General features: G+C 44.7%; 1 protein-coding gene across 1 annotated transcript in view; it reads right to left on the bottom strand.

Annotated features, from left to right (window-relative positions):
- The window catches only part of SMYD5 (SMYD family member 5), a 60533-nt gene that overhangs the window by 17267 nt on the left and 26515 nt on the right, over positions 1-16751 (bottom strand). The window contains exons 4-8 of the mRNA XM_082256372.1: positions 13588-13709; positions 13000-13069; positions 10908-11012; positions 4245-4307; positions 2618-2688 (exon numbers count right to left, since the gene is read on the bottom strand). Coding sequence (XP_082112498.1) covers positions 2618-2688; positions 4245-4307; positions 10908-11012; positions 13000-13069; positions 13588-13709 — 431 coding nt within the window. The remainder of the gene's footprint in view (positions 1-2617; positions 2689-4244; positions 4308-10907; positions 11013-12999; positions 13070-13587; positions 13710-16751) is intronic.

Raw genomic sequence — 16751 nt, 5'->3', positions numbered from 1 at the left:
CGATACCGATATGCAATGGCCAAAATAAATATCGGTATCAGCAACGAAAAACTGATATCGGTCCATCACTAGTTTTCATCCTGCACTGAGCTGTCCTTTGAGGCTGCATGACCCTCAACCCTCTGTCTAGACATGTCTAAACATGCTGATTGGCTCTGTGCTAGTCACATGCACCCTCCTAAGAAAAATAAAAATAGCAATACACACCAAGCTGAGCATGTGCAGCCTGACTCCAAAGGTTCCGTCTTATCCGGACTTGTCCAGGGGGACAGTGCAGGGAGGGGAGGATGAGAGAAGACCAGATCAAACAGCCTTTTTACACAATGCAGAGGATTAACCCCTATAGGTTCTACAGGGAGTATAACAAGCATGCTTTACTGCAAATACAGACTGATTTTACGGTTGTGGGTTTTTTTGTCGATTAGTCGTGCCCGACTCTTAGTGACCTCATGAACCAGAGTGCGCCGGGCTTTTCCGTCCTCCACTGCCCCCATGAGCTTGCTGAAAGCGTTTGTTACCCCAACACTTCATATTCCTGATATTTGCCTGATGTACCACACACTTGTACGAAAGTCTCCTCTTCTTTGTGTTGCTTTATGTGAAATCCCTTGTGTTCCTGCCAGTCCCTCCGCTTTCCTATTAAAAACTGACCACACTAAGCAAAACACACAAATGTCAGCTTTCTAGCGGTGCTGGAAACTCAGCCTGCTATAAATGAACAGACCTGTCCTGACACGCCCCCTCTGCAAAGCCACTCACTGGGAAGATCAGTGTGCTGCTGCTTCTCCTCCCACTAGCTCTTATGCAGCGGAGAACAGAGGGAATGTGATCACTTATAAAAAATAAAAAAAAAAAAAAAAAAAAAAAAAAAAAAAAGGGGAAAATGTATTTATAAATGTTTTTTTTTTTTTTTTTTTTTTTTTAAATATATACAAAAATGTTTTGCCTTTCATTTATTTTTTAAACTGAATGGGTTGTTTTACAAGGTGATCGTTTAGAAATCATTTTAAAGCGGAGTTCCGGCCTATTTTGCAACCTTAGTGATTCCTGGAGTGCTCCCTATGCTGATCAACAATTGTTTCAGGTGTCCCTTAAGCCCCGTACACACGTACCGATTGTCGGCCGATTGTAGGTTTGTTAGTATGATGCTTCCGACAGCCGACAGCGCACTTTCGGCCAAATAGAATCTGATGTGCAAGCTTTAAAATTTTTGTTGGCCAACACCAGAACGGCCGATTGTTCGCCAGTCAATACAGAATTCGGCCGACAAACAGCAGATTAGCAAGACTGGGCATGCTCAGAAAAGAAAAAAGACAAGCAAAGTTAACCATCACATGACATCACTTCTGCAGTCGGCTGTTGTTGGCCGACAAAATTTGTGTGCAGTCTTTTGCAGTTTTCAACAGACAAGACAGCCCTCAGACAAAAGACGGCCGATCGTTCGGCCGACGATCGGTACGTGTGTACGGGGCTTTACCTTATTGTCAGGGCATTTTTTTGATTGTACTTCCTCCTTCTCCCCCCTCTGTGGCCACGGCCACTGACATCACTTCCGCCTTTGCATTGCATCCTGGGAGCTGTTTGTCATCACTCCCAGGAGGCTGGAATCAGGAAGAACTCCCAGAACACTCCCTGGAATCAGGAAGAAGGGCACAGCAGATTACACTGCGGCTTCAGATGCCCACATCCAAGATGGCCGCGGCCAGAAAGCGTTTTTAAAAGTAAGATTTTGACTAAAATCCAATACCGTACACCTTGTAAGTATGAGAATAGCGATGGATTAGTATTATAGGGGTATTTTTAGTTAAAAAAAAGGTATTTGAGGCAGGAACTCCGCTTTAACTTTATTTCAATGATCCTATCTATCCATCTTGTTTTCTGTCGTCCTCTTCTCCTTTTTCCTTCCATGTTTCCCAGCACCAGCGTCTTTTCTAACAAGTCCCCTTAGGTGGCCAAAGTATTCAAGTTTCAGTTGTGGGTTTAGTAACACTATTTGAACAAACTGAAGTTAGGAGGATTGGCTTCCAAGCACAGCTGCACCAGACTGAGTGCTCCAGTTTTAGTAAATCTCCTCCTGCAATGCGTGAACTGTGCAAACACACACAGCTATGCGCGGCGTTATACAAATCCAACCCCTTTCACCGCTCTAAAACCAACCTATATCCTCCTTCTCGGATACCCCACAATCAGCCCGGTGCCAAGGCCCTGGAGTACACCAGCCAACGGGCCGCACTCTGAAGGCATGGAACTACAGCCAAGGTTTACCGGAATGGCAGCACATTGCTCACCCCCATCCAAAGCTACGCCACAAACATGTATTACCTACAGCAGGGCTTTAAAGCAAGGACTACACTGTATTTTAACACCACAAACCAAAAAACGCTATTCAATGCATTATTCAGTGCAAACCCCCCCCCCCCCCCCCATCCATCCATATCTCCATGCTGTATTTTGCTGAGAAATTGAAAAAGTGAACTGAGAAGTCACTGAGTTACCCTGAACTCCCGATTCCACCCATATCTACAACATCGCATTTGTGTGGACTGTGCATACCTTCTTATCAAACCAGAGAAATAAATTATTCCTCAGCCTTGCAGCCTAGGAAACGTTTGCTCACCTTGTGCCGATCCCCTGACCGTTTGTTCCTACAAGAGCAAATAACGATCGGAAGCCTTCTGGCGTGAACCACTGAAAGAACAACAGAGAAAGATAAGAAAATTAAAAAAGAAACTGCCTGCAGACAGTATCGGGGTCTGCCTCAACTGGACTTAGGTTTGCTTTTAAAAAGGATTTTTGCATTCATAAACAGCCGTGGCCAAAAGCCGAGAATGACACAAATATTGATTTTCACAAAGTCTGCTGCCTCGGTTTTTTTTATGCCAATTTGCAAATTCTCCAGAACGTTATGAAGAGCGATCAGATGAATTGCAGTTAATTGCAAAGTCCCTCTTTGCCATGAAAATGAACTGAATCCCATAAAAAACATTTCCACTGCATTTGTGCCCAGAGTCCAGCAAGCACCAGGACCGTCTCCTATAGATGACTGAGCTGTGGGATCGGGGCACCACAAGAGCAGAGTATTCTCGGGAATGGCAGCAGGCAGGTGTGAGTCCATCAGCATGCACAGTAAAGAGAAGACTTTTGGATGATGGCCTGGTGTCAAGAAGGGCAGCAAAGAAGCCACTTCTCTCCAGGAAAAACATTAGGCACAGACTGATATTCTGCAAAAGGTACAGGAATTGGACTGCTGAGGACTGGGGTAAAGTCATTTTCTCTGATGAGTCCCCTTCGATTGTTTGGGGCATTCAGAAATATCCTTGTCCGGAGAAGGAAAGGTGAGCGCTACCATCAGTCCTGTGTCCTGTATTCTGAGACCATTCATGCGTGGGGTTTCTTATCAGCCAAGGGAGTGGGTTCGCTCCCTCACGCCGGTGGCGAGGGGGGGGGGGTGAGCAGACACCAGACTACAGAGCCGGAGGGGTTGGCCAGGAAGCAGGCATTTGAGCCCCAGATTTACTGCCCCCCCCCCAGCTGCGCCCCCCCCCCAAAAAAAAAACAAAAAAAAAAACAGACATGCAGCTGTTTGGGGCTGTACATGCTGTAGTGCTTTGCTTCTCAGATTCTCAGACAATGTTGAACGGCCTTTCACTATTGGGATGTAGAAGCAGCATTACCACCCTAGGACAGGACTACAGTGGACCTCCCCTTCCCCTGGTGTCATCAAATGTAAAAAAAAAAAACAAAAAGCAGTTTTTTATTTTTCGCACCAATCATACAGATATACAGTAAAAACATAACTTCATGGAATATTTAACAAGCCAAAAAAGCACATAAGAAGTTTACTGTTTTACTGACGGTTTCCCTTACAGGCTATGGCAGCGGCACCCGAGAGCTGATGGAAACAATCGGCTGGGGTGCCGACATCACTGGATTCCAGGACAGGTAAGTGTCCAAATAGTAAAAGTCAGCAGCTACAGAATGTGTAGCTGCCAACTTCATTTTCGGTGTGGGGGGGGGGGGGGGGGCTGGAGCACCACTTTAAGTAGCACTTCTTCCAATGCACGGACTGCAGGTGAGATGCTCTGTGGTCTTAATGCAAAAAGATCATTAATGCACAGATTGCACGATCAATGTGGTTACATGAAGTATTTTTTTGCATAAGTTGGACTATGCCTTTTAAGGAGTCATTATTCTGGCAACCCTGAGACACATCTGTGCCTATACTCCTTTATGTGAGCACTTACCCGGCTCACTCGCTCCTCGTGCAGGGCTTCTGTGAAGAGACGTCTCAGCTGATCCAATTGACCCTAAGATAGCAAAGAAGAAACATCACAACAGGGACTAATGTATCACTGGAAATACTGTATGACCCCTTTCCTTTCCCCGAATACATGAATGTCCAACACAAGGCCTGCGAGCTGAATCCGGCCCTCCAGGCCTTGTTATGTGGCCCTCCCACCCAGTTTTGCAGCTGGAACACCTTCCGCCACCTCCAGCTCTCACCCTCTGCTTCTTCTGTGTTTACAAGGGACAGCTTTGCTTTCAGTGGCTCTCGAATGCAACAGATCCCCCTCGATGGGGCACAGCTCTCCAGAAAGAGTAATGCCCAGTACACACGATCCGAAAATCGGACGACTCTCCATCCGTTTTTGTTTGGTTGCAAGGAACTCTCAATTATATTCGCAATTGGGAGAGGTTACTTACGTTACGAATTTTCTCGGACGATGATTCAAAAGCTTCCGGTATGCGTAACCACGCTGTAGCGTGTGAGGGGAAAACGATGTCTACTGCTCACCATTTTTTTTCGGACGAACAACATACTGATAATACGATTATCGTACGATGTGTTATAATACGATCAAAATTTTTATGCTTGCACGACCGGATAATAATCGGGCGAACTGTCGTGATCGCCTCTCGTAAGCTGTGTACCAACGATCAGATTATCGTCCGATCTTTTCACAAGCGTTAATTTTCGTCCGATTTTCGGATCGTGTGTACGGGCCATTAGAACAATTTTGCTGCACCCCCCCCCCCCCCCCAAACACAGGGAGGTATAACAAAGCCAAATAAAAGTATAGCAGAGAGCCGCATAACAGGGCAGTACTAGAGCTGCCTAAATAGGGTGAGGTAGGAGGTAGAGATGCAAGGATTCTTTGGGGTGAATTTTGTCTTGCACACTGTGCATGGTGCACCCCTGAACCCTGCACAGTGTGCATCGCACTCCTAAACTCTGCACACTGTGCAAAGCGCACCCATAAACCCTGCACCCTGTATACATACACACAGATAGATATAGATAGAGAGAATTGCTGCACTTAAAATTTAATGTAGAAAAAAAACGGCATTACAAAATAGACAATCCTTTTAGCATCCATTAATCCATAATTCAGTGTCCATGATATAACAGTTTCAGGCTGGACTGCTAGCGCCCTTCTTCAGAATAAGAACACATCTAACCAGGGAAAAAACTTTTACAAATATACAAGAGCGCACATAGAATTAACACCTGGGTTCCATTAATTATTCACGATCCATGAAACAATTAGCAAGAATACTAGGTGTACAATACTATATTGAGCGATGGTCTACCAAGTATGTTCGTTCTCACAAACAAGCTGTATCAAAGAAAAACAAATATAAAACTATATATATATATATATATATATATATATATATATATATATATATATATATATATATATATATATATATATATATATATATATATATATATATATATATATATATATATATATATATATATAAAATTGGATAAACTCCCTTTGGCCAGACACTTCATAGAAAAAGGGACACTGTCTCACAATTAAAATTCATAGTGATAGATGGGGTACCAAAGAATAGACATGAAGGTGACAGAGAATTACCCCTTAAAAAATGAAAAAATGAGAAGTACAATGGATTCATCATTTGAATACTATTTTTCCTAATGGATTAAACACAGATTTCGATCTGTACTTCTATGTGTAGCTTTTTATCTTCAAGATTTCTTTTTTTTATTATTTTGCTTTTTCTGTGGTTTATATATTGTAAAAGGGTCTGAATACTTAGGACCATGTGATATTTCAGTTTTTCTTTTTTAACCACTTTACCACCGGAGGATTTTGCTGTCTTCCGTCCAGGCAACTTTTTGCGATTCGGCGCTGTGCGACTTTAACTGACAATTGCGCGGTCGTGCGACGCCGTACCCAAACGAAAATTTACGTCCTTTTTTTCCCACAAACAGAGCTTTCTTTTGGTGGTATTTGATCACCTGTGCGATTCTTACTTTTTGCGCTATAAACAAAAAAATAGCGTTTATTTTGAAAAAATAACAATATTTTTCACATTTTTTTATATGAAATTCCCCCCCAAAAAAATGTAAAAATCAAATTTTTTTTTTAATTTTTGGCCAATTTGTTTTATGCTACCTATGTTTAGTAAAAAAAAAAAAATCGCAATAAGCGTATTTTGATTGGTTTGCGCAAAAGTTATTGCGTTTACTAACTAAGGGAAAGATTTCTGTCATTTTTGGTGTTTTTTTTTTTAACGCGTAATGGCAGTGATCTGCGATTTTTTTTGCGGGACTGCGACATTGCGGCGGACAGATCGGACCCTTGACTGACATTTTTGACACTTTTGGGGGTACCAGTGACATTACTGCAGTAATCAGTGCTATATATATGCACTGTTACTGTAAAAATGACACTGGCAAGGAAGGGGTTAATTTTATTGGAGAGGGAGGGGTTAATGTATGCCTGGTGCTTACTGACGTGTGGGGGGGGAGGTGACTGTGTGACAGAAGGACAGATCGGATGTCCAGCTATGCTGAACAGTCCGATCTGTCACTCCCTGTCACTATGGAGATCCGCCCGCTGTGTTTACACACAGCGGGCGGATCTCCAGACTCGATCCCCGACGATCGGGGCAGAGCAGCGGCAATCGCCGCTGCTCCTCCGCTGGCCCGACTCCCGCTGTGAATGAACACAGCGGGAGCGAGCCTCCGGCGGTGCGCGAGCGCCGCCCACAAGGGGCGGAGCCCAGCGACGTAGGTCTACGTCGCTGGACGGGATCGCGGCACTTTGCCGCAGTAGCCTCAATGTAAGCGGGGCTAAAGTGGTTAATAAATCTGCAACAATGTCAACAATTCTGTGTTTTTCTGTCAGTATGGGGTGCTATGTGTACATTCATGAGGAAGAAGAATAAACTTAAATGATTTTAGCAAATGGCTACAATATAACAAATATAACACACACACATATATATATTATTATTAATATACATACACACACACACACATAATATATACATACATAATATATATATAATATATATATACATACATAATATATATATATATATACACACACACAATATATATTATTATTAATATACATACACACACACACACACATAATATATACATACATAATATATATATATACACATACATATATATATATATACACATATATATATATATACATACATACATACACACACACACACACACACACACACCGTATAGTGCAGAACCCTTTTCAAGTAAACCGACAGTGTAGCTCAGACACGCCCCTGCTCCCGTCACAGGATTTGATTGACAGCAGCAGGAGCCAATGGCATCCCGATGCTGCCTCTGTTAGGAGAGCGCGCGAATGCTGAAAGAGCCGATGCTCTCATGCACAACACTGCATCGAGATTGGTCTGAGGCAAGAATAAGGGTGGGGGGCAGGGGGGAGTTGCACACTAAAGCTTTTATACCTTGATGCATTAGGGCAAAAGACCTTCTACCTTTACAACCACTCTGACCATAAATGATGGCCTTTGAAGTTGGTTTATTCTCATAATTAAAGAAGTTGTAAAGGCAGAAGGTTTTTATTTTAATGCATTAAGATGAAGTCTTGTGTGTGCAGCACCCCCCCCCCCCCGCCTCAGCCCCCTAATACTTACCCAAGGTCCATCTAAATCCAGAGATGTTGTAGGTGTGTCTCGGCTGCCCGGGACTCCCCTCCTCACTGGCTGAGACAGCAGTGCAGTGCCATTGGCTCCCCTTGCTGTCAAAGTTAGCCAGCCGCTGAGGGGAAAAAATAAAAAAGGGGACGAGGCCAGGCTGTGGCTCCGTGTCCGAATTAACACACAGAGCTGTGGCTTGGCTTGGGTGCCCCCATAGCAAGCTGCTTGCTGTGGGGACACTTGACGGGAGGGAGGGGCCAGGAGAGGCGAAGAGGGACCCAAGAAGAGGAGGATCCGGGCTGCTCTGTGCAAAACCAACTGCACAGAGGAGGGAAGTAGAACATTTTTTTTTTTTATATTCAAAAACACAAGACTTTACAATCACTAACATTTGTAGTGAAATCCTGTATGTACCCTTGTGACACGTCTAACTACTTGTATACCGGGCACCCTCACCCCCTTCCTGCCCAGGCCAATTTTCAGCTCTCAGCGCTGTCACACTTTGAATGGCAAATGCGCGGTCATGCAACACCGAACCCAAACTAAACTTTTATCATTTTTTTTTTCTCTTCACACAAATAGAGCTCTCCCTTTGGTGGTATTTTAATCACTGCTAGGTTTTTATTTTTTTTACTGAAAAAAAAAAATTAAAGTTTTAGTTTATGTCTAAATTTTGTAAATAAGTAATTTTTCTCCTTCACGGATGTGGGCTAAAGGGGGTGGACTGTAGGGCACTGATGGGCGCTGATGAGATTGCACTTATATGCCACACTGATGGGCGATAAGGTGGCACTGATGAGGAGGCACTAATATGCTGCACTGATAGGGCACTAATAAGGTGGCATTAATATGACGCACTGATAGGAACTGATAGGCTGCACTGATGGGCACTAATAAGGTGTCATTAATATGCCGCACTGACTGCCATCATTAATAGGCACTGATTGGTGTCACTGATGGGCACTGCTGGGGCCCCGATTACCCATACTCACCTGCGGGGAGATGCCGCTGATCGTCTCTCCTCGCCACACACTGTCAGCATGAGGCGAGGAGAGCCGATTAAACACTTTTACACATTTACATGTGACCAGCTGTGATTGGACACAACCGATCACATGGGTAAAGAGCCAAGTCATTGGCTCTTTACCAAGATCGGGGGTCGCACCTCTACGAGCACGCAAGAGCGGCCATTCTGGGACGCCCTCCCAGAACGAGAGCTGCACCGCTCCACTGTCATTTAAATGGTTGGCGGGCAGGAAGTAGTTAAAAGAAATGCATTTCCCCATTTTGTACAATTTTTTTTTTTTTTCACTTAAAAGTAAAATTCCAGTTATGTAAATTTTTGAATACTTACCTTGGTTCAGCATGGACCAATGTAGGTATGCATGTGTCATACGTGTGGAAGATGGAACATCACTGTAAGAGGCACTACTACACTATAAAGATTGCCGCTAGCTTCCATGTACCCTGCTGCTTCGTGAACACAGGAGGTTGCTTGCTCAACCCAAACACTTTTTACAGGATCGTGAATTTACCCCCCACCTTGTCAAATCAGAATGTTTTGCATCCACTAAGAAAATTCTAAGTGTTCCCTAAATGGTGCCCGGCGGCCAACCTCCTGTGTTCACAGTGCAGCAGGGCAACCGCTCAGCACAGGACCCAGAAGAATGTGAAGATCACTATAGTAGGTTTGGCATTTACATGCTTACATTGCTCAAAGCTGGGCCTACGTAACTAAACAAAAATTATACATGGAATTTTGACTTTATTGCTATACCAAAAAGGGTTGCAATCCTCCTATGGGATTGCATGTTGAGATACAGGTACTCCGAATGGAGTTATCCGGACTTTTGGCCAAATGTAAAGCTGCCAAATCCCTTGTACAACATAGCCGGCAGTCTGTTATTACCAAGGAAAACTCACAGTGGTTATTTCAGCCATAGGCCTTGTGTCCATGTGCTGTAGGCCAGTGGTCCTCAACCCTGGCCTACAGGGCCCACCAACAGGCCAGGTTTGCAAGATAACTGAAATACATCCCAGGTGATATCATTTGCTGCTCAGTGATTGCAGTACTCTAGTCTGCATCTCCCCAAGGTAATACTTAAAATCTGGCCTGTTAGTGGGTCCTGAGGACCGAAGTTTAGGACCACTGCTCTAGGCCATCGAAGTAGATGGCCCAGACCACTGGGAGTCTTGGTAGAGGAGAGACTAAGCAATAGCATGCAATGTCAAGCGGCAGCTGCCAAAGCCAGCAGAATATTAGCATGCATAAAGAAAGGGATGTATTCCAGAGATAAGACTATAATCCTTCCACTTTATAAAACTCTGGTCCGACCGCATCTGGAGTATTCTGTCCAGTTCTGGTCGCCAGTCCTCAGGAGGGATGTGTTGGAGCTGGAGAGAGTCCAGAGAAGGGCAACTAAACTGATTAGGGGATTGGAGCACCTTAATTATGAAGAGCGTCTGCAATAGCTTGATTTATTCTCCCTGGAGAAGAGACTCCTGTGAGGGGACATGATAGCAATTTATAAATATCTCAATGGGGGATCTCAGCATAGAAAAAAAGCTGTTCAGTTGGAAGGATTGCATGAGGACTCGAGGGCATACAATGCGATTAGAGGAGAAGCGTTTTAACCTCAGGCAACGTGGGGGGTTCTTTACTGTTAGGGCTACAAGAGTGTGGAATTCTCTACCACAAGAGGTGGTTTCTGCGGGAAGTATGGTGGCTTTCAAAAGACTCTTAGACTTACATTTCAAGGATCAGGACATTCAGGGGTATGAGAGATGATTACGGCCACACACACCTACACAGGTTGAACTGGATGGACTGTCTTTATTCAACCTCACCTACTATGTAACTATGTATGTAAGATACAGCACGTCAGTGGTAGTTAAACGGTTACTGGCCACACTTTTATGGGATATAAAGAGCCTCCACCAGAATTTCCACTTACTTTAAACTTGTCACCCAGGAGCTTGTGGACGATCTCCTCCTCTTCATTGGCGGTTTTACTGCAAAACTGGGTGAAAAGTTGGAGCCAACAGTCCTTGTCCTTTGCCTGTACAGTGATCAGAAGAGGACGACCGTCATTAAAATTTACATTTACCATCAATCAATAGGGCACCGGTCAGCATTACCAAGGTACGTTTTTGAGTTAAAAAGGCTCTTTATGCTACGGTGCCTTTAACATTTTCCACATTTTGTCATGTTACAACCAAAACGTAAATGTATTTTACTGGGATTTTATGTGATAGAGTCCCAGGGATCCTCAAACTACGGCCCTCCAGCTGTTGTAGAACTACACATCCCATGAGGCATTGTAAAACTCTGACATTCGCAGACATGACTAGGCATTATGGGAATTGTAGTTCCTGAACAACTGGAGGGCCAAAGTTTGAAGATCCCTGTGATAGACCAACACAAAGTGGCACATAATTGTAAAGTGGAACGAAAATGATAAATGGGTTTCAAAATGTTTCACAAATATGTGAAAAGTGTGGCGTGCATTTGTATTCACCCCCCTTTACTCTGATACCCGTAACTAAAATCTAATGGAACCAATTGCCTTCAAAAGTCACCTAATTAGAAATAGACTCTTTACATCTCAGTATAGATGTAATTTACTATTATAATTTAATCTCAGTATAGATACCGCTGTTCTGTGAAGTCTTCAGAGGTCTGTTAGAGAACCTTAGTGAACAGCATCACGAAGGCCAAAGAACACACCAGACAGGTCAGGGAAGTTGTGGAGAAGATTAAAGCAGGGTTTGATTATAAAAAAAAAAAAAAAAACTCAAGCTTTGAACATCTCACAGAGCGCTGTTCAATCCATCATTGGAAAATGGAAAGAGTATGGCACAACTGCAACCCTACCAAGACATGGCCGTCCACCTAAACTGACCGGCCGGGCAAGGAGAGCATTAATCAGAGAAGCAGCCAAGAGGCCCATGGGAACTCTGGAGGTCCACAGGATAACTATTAGTCGGCACCCCACAAAAAATGTCCCTCTCTAGATGAGGAAAGCTGGTAGAGACATCCCCAAAAAGACTTGCAGCTGTAATTGCAGGGAAAGGTGGTTCTACATAGTATTGACTCCGGGGGGTGAATACAAATGCAGCCACACTTTTCACATATTTGTAAAAAATGTTGAAAACCCATTTATCATTTTCCTTCCACTTCACAATTATGTGCCACTTTGTGTCGGTCTATCACATAAAATCCCAATAAAATACATTTACATTTTTGGTTGTAACATGACAAAATGTAGAAAATTTCAAGGGGGATGAATACTTTTCCAAGGCACTGTATATAGGTAAAAAGTTCTCCCTAGACACCCCAAAGCCCATGGGAACTTCTTCCAGAAGCCCCAAAGCCCATGGGAACTTCTTCCAGAAGCCCCAAAGCCCATGGGAACTTCTTCCAGAAGCCCCAAAGCCCATGGGAACTTCTACCAGAAGCCCCAAAGCCCATGGGAACTTCTACCAGAAGCCCCAAAGCCCATGGGAACTTCTACCAGAAGCCCCAAAGCCCATGGGAACTTCTACCAGAAGCCCCAAAGCCCATGGGAACTTCTACCAGAAGCCCCAAAGCCCATGGGAACTTCTACCAGAAGCCCCAAAGCCCATGGGAACTTCTACCAGAAGCCCCAAAGCCCATGGAACTTCTAGAAGCCCCAAAGCCCATGCAGCTCCATCTAGATGCATTAGGGCTCATTTACACTAGCAGTTGGGATGGGGGGGGGGGTGCAGTTAATCCAGGGTTTTACCACCCAACTGCTCACCCCCCTTAAGCTGCAAAGGCAGCATCTGGAGGTGTACACATGATGTACAGATGCGATGCTTTGCAGCAGAACCCCTGTTACCTACAGCAAGCAGTACTGCCCCCTGAATGCATCAGATTTAACTGAACAGGGGCACCCTGTGTCCACATGCTACAGCAGCCTTCCTGCACTACAGACTCATCAGAAAAAGGAGTTTGTGGTTATGTTGGTAAAGATCTGTAGTCTGGAATTCTCATTCCCAGAGAGATCCCACAGCTGGACATACCTGTTTAACAGTGGCCACCATCCTGGCCATCAGCATGATGCTGGCGGTCTCTGGAGGGTAATGCATGTTCCTGGGGGAGGAATGAGGGAAATAAAAAAACGGCCATGTTAGAAGACAGTACAGCTTGTGTTTCACAACAGCCAACAGAGCATTTGGAGAAGAAATACCACACAGTGGGGACCAGCAAAGCAGTTTTATTTGCCGAATCCCCGCTCCCCCTCCCCCCAGCGGCCAGTGCTTCCCTATGCCCTGACTTGAGTGTTCGGGACGCGGATCCGTGTCTGAATGTACATAGGGAGCTGGGAGTCGACTTAGGTGCCCCCATAGCAAGCTGCTTGCTGTGGGGTCACTCAACAGGAGGGAGGGGCTAGAGACACAGAAGAGGGACCCCAGAAGGAGGAGGATCCGGGCTGCTCTGCAAAAACAGATGCACAGAGGAGGCAAGTATAACATGTACAACACCACACACAACCTTTGTGCCTTTACAACCTCTTTTATAAAGAGTATTTCCTAAAAAACATCACATTGTCCCTCTTATCTGCTGAGGGACGGGTCCCAGCACAGGTGGCCAGTTCTCTGATCACTTACCTCCAGGCTTCCTCAAGCTTGTTGAGTGGGTGAGCGGGGTTGTCCCTGGCGGATCCCAGACACAGGACCTTGTGATATTGATCTCTGGCTGCCTTCAGACATTCCGCACTGCAGTATGAAACCTGATCAATACACAACAACAGGATTATTCCCATCATTCCGTGTCTGTCCACAGCAACCAAACACAACTCTGCTGGGTCCCGTTGGGGTCACCTACCTGAAAAAAGGACCACAAGTGCCCCCTCCTCCCCCCCAAAAAAAAAAAAAAATCAAAAAACACCCCTCTTATCGGATTGCTCGCATTACGCTCGTGTATATTGTGCAGAATTAAAGCTGAACTCCAGGAGAACTTCAAGCCTGTCAATACCTCCTTTCTTCAGACATTAGCAAATTTTTTCCCTCTTACCCATTTCTCTTCACATTTTAATATTCCAGCTTTATTACCACCTAAACCACTTTTTTGCTAGAAAATTACTCAGAACCCCCAAACACACACAAAAAAAAAAAAAAAAAAAAATGAATTATATATATATATATACACATATATACACATATATACATACACACACATACATACATACACTCTTACAAAAATGAGTACACCCCTCACATTTTTGTAAATATTTTATTCTATCTTTTCATGTGACAACACTGAAGAAATGACACTTTGCTACAATGTAAAGTAGTGAGTGTACAGCTTGTATAACAGTGTAAATTTGCTGTCCCCTCAAAATAACTCAACACACAGCTATTAGGCTCGGTTCACACTTATGCGATGCGGGAAGGCTGCGAATTCGCAGCCTGTTCCCGCATCGCAAACGCACCCTTGGCAGTTCACAATGCCATATGCGATACGCTGGGGGTGTCAATGAAATGTTAACGACACCCCCAGTTTGATCGCATATCGCAGTGCGATCTTACAGTTCGCACAGGATCGGATCGCACAAGTGTGAACCACTGTGCGATCCGATCCTGATGCGGCTCAAAAAAAGGGTCATGTGCGACTTTACTGCGGGTGCAGTGCGAATTTAGCCATACAAAGTGTATGGCTGAATTCGCACCGCACAACCGATCGCATGTAATGAAGGAGCAGTGCGCTCCGATATTACATGCGATCGCCGCAGCCGCACATATGTGAACCGGCACCAAATGTCTAAACCGCTGGCAACAAAAGTGAGTACACCCCTAAGTGAAAATGTCCAAATTGGGCCCAATGAGCCATTTCCCTCCCCGGTGTCATGTGACTTGTTAGTGATACAAGGTCTCAGGTGTGAATGGGGAGCAGCTGTGTTAAATTTGGTGTTATCGCTCTCACTCTCTCATACTGATCACTGGAAGTTCAACATGGCACCTCATGGCAAAGAACTCTGAGGATCTGAAAAAAGAATTGTTGCTCTACATAAAGATGCTATGGCTAGGCTATAAGAAAAAGATGGCCAAGACCCTGAAACTGAGCTGCAGCGCGGTGGCCAAGACCATACAGCTGTTTAACAGGACAGGTTCCACTCAGAACAGGCCTCGCCATGGTCCACCAAAGAGTGCACATGCTCAGCGTCATATCCAGAGGTTGTCTTTGGGAAATAGAGGTATGAGTGCTGCCAGCATTGCTGCAGAGGTTGAAGGGGTGGGAGGTCAGCCTGTCAGTGCTCAGACCATACGCCACACACTGCATCCAATTGGTTTTCATGGCTGTCATCCCAGAAGGAAGCCTCTTCTAATGATGATGGACAAGAAAGCCCGCAAACAGTTTGCTGAAGACAAGCAGACTAAGGACGTGGATTACTGGAACCTTGTCCTGTGGTCTGATGAGACCAAGATAAAATTATTTGGTTCAGATGGTGTCAAGCGTGTGTGGTGGCAACCAGGTGAGGAGTACAAAGACAAGAGTGTCTTGTCTACAGTCAAGCATGGTGGTGGGAGTGTCATGGTCTGGGGCTGCATGAGTGCTGCCAGTACTGGGGAGCTACAGTTCATTGAGGGAACCATGAATGCCAACATGTACTGTGACATACTGAAGCAGTATCCCTTGTGATAGCAATAAAAAAAAATTTTTTGTTATAATATATACACATATATTACACACACACCAAAAGTTTGGACACACCTTCTCATTCAAAGAGTTTTCTTTATTTTCATGACTATGAAAATTGTAGAGTCACACTTCAAGAGGAAGTCACCTGAAATGGTCTTCACTTCACAGGTGTGCCCTGTCAGGTTTAATAAGTGTGATTTCTTGCCTTATAAACGGGGTTGGGACCATCAGTTGTGTTGTGCAGAAGTCAGGTGGATACACAGCTGATAGTCCTACTGAATAGACTGTTAGAATTTGTATTATGGCAAGAAAAAAGCAGCTAAGTACAGGAAAACGAGGGGCCATCGTTACTTTAAGAAATGAAGGTCACTCAGTCCGAAAAATTGGGAAAACTTTGAAAGTGTCCCCAAGTGCAGTCACAAAAACCATCAAGCGCTACAAAGAAACTGGCTGACATGCGGACCGCGCCAGGAAAGGAAGACCAAGAGTCACCTCTGCTGTGGAGGATAAGTTCATCCGAGTCATCAGCCTCAGAAATCGCAGGATAACAGCAGCTGAGATTAGAGACCAGGTCAATGGCACACGGAGTTCTAGCAGCAGACACATCTCTAGAACAACTGATAAGAGGAGACTGTGTGAATCAGGCCTTCATGGTAGAAAATCTGCTAGGAAACCACTGCTAAAGAAAGACAACAAGCAGAAGAGACTTGTTTGGGCTAAAGAACACAAGGAATGGACATTAGACCGGTGGAAATCTGTGCTTTGGTCTGAGGAGTCCAAATTTGAGATCTTTGGTTCCAACCACCGTGTCTTTGTGCGACACAGAAAAGGTGAACGGATGGACTCTACATGCCTGGTTCCCACCGTGAAGCATGGCGGAGGAGGTGTGATGGTGTGGGGGTGCTTTGCTGGTGACACTGTTGGGGATTTATTCAAAATTGAAGGCATACTGAACCAGCATGGCTACCACAGCATCCTGCAGCGGCATGCTATTCCATCCGGTTTGCGTTTAGTTGGACCATCATTTATTTTTCAACAGGACAATGACCCCAAACACTCCTCCAGGCTGTGTAAGGGCTATTTGACCAAGAAGGAGAGCGATGGGGGGGCTGCGTCAGATGACTTGGCCTCC

Source organism: Pelophylax lessonae, assembly GCF_965119305.1.
Source record: "Pelophylax lessonae genome assembly, chromosome: 1".
Classification (NCBI taxonomy): Eukaryota; Metazoa; Chordata; class Amphibia; order Anura; family Ranidae; genus Pelophylax; species Pelophylax lessonae.
Note: the sequence above shows the minus strand (reverse complement) of the source record. Positions and strands in the feature narration are given on the sequence as shown.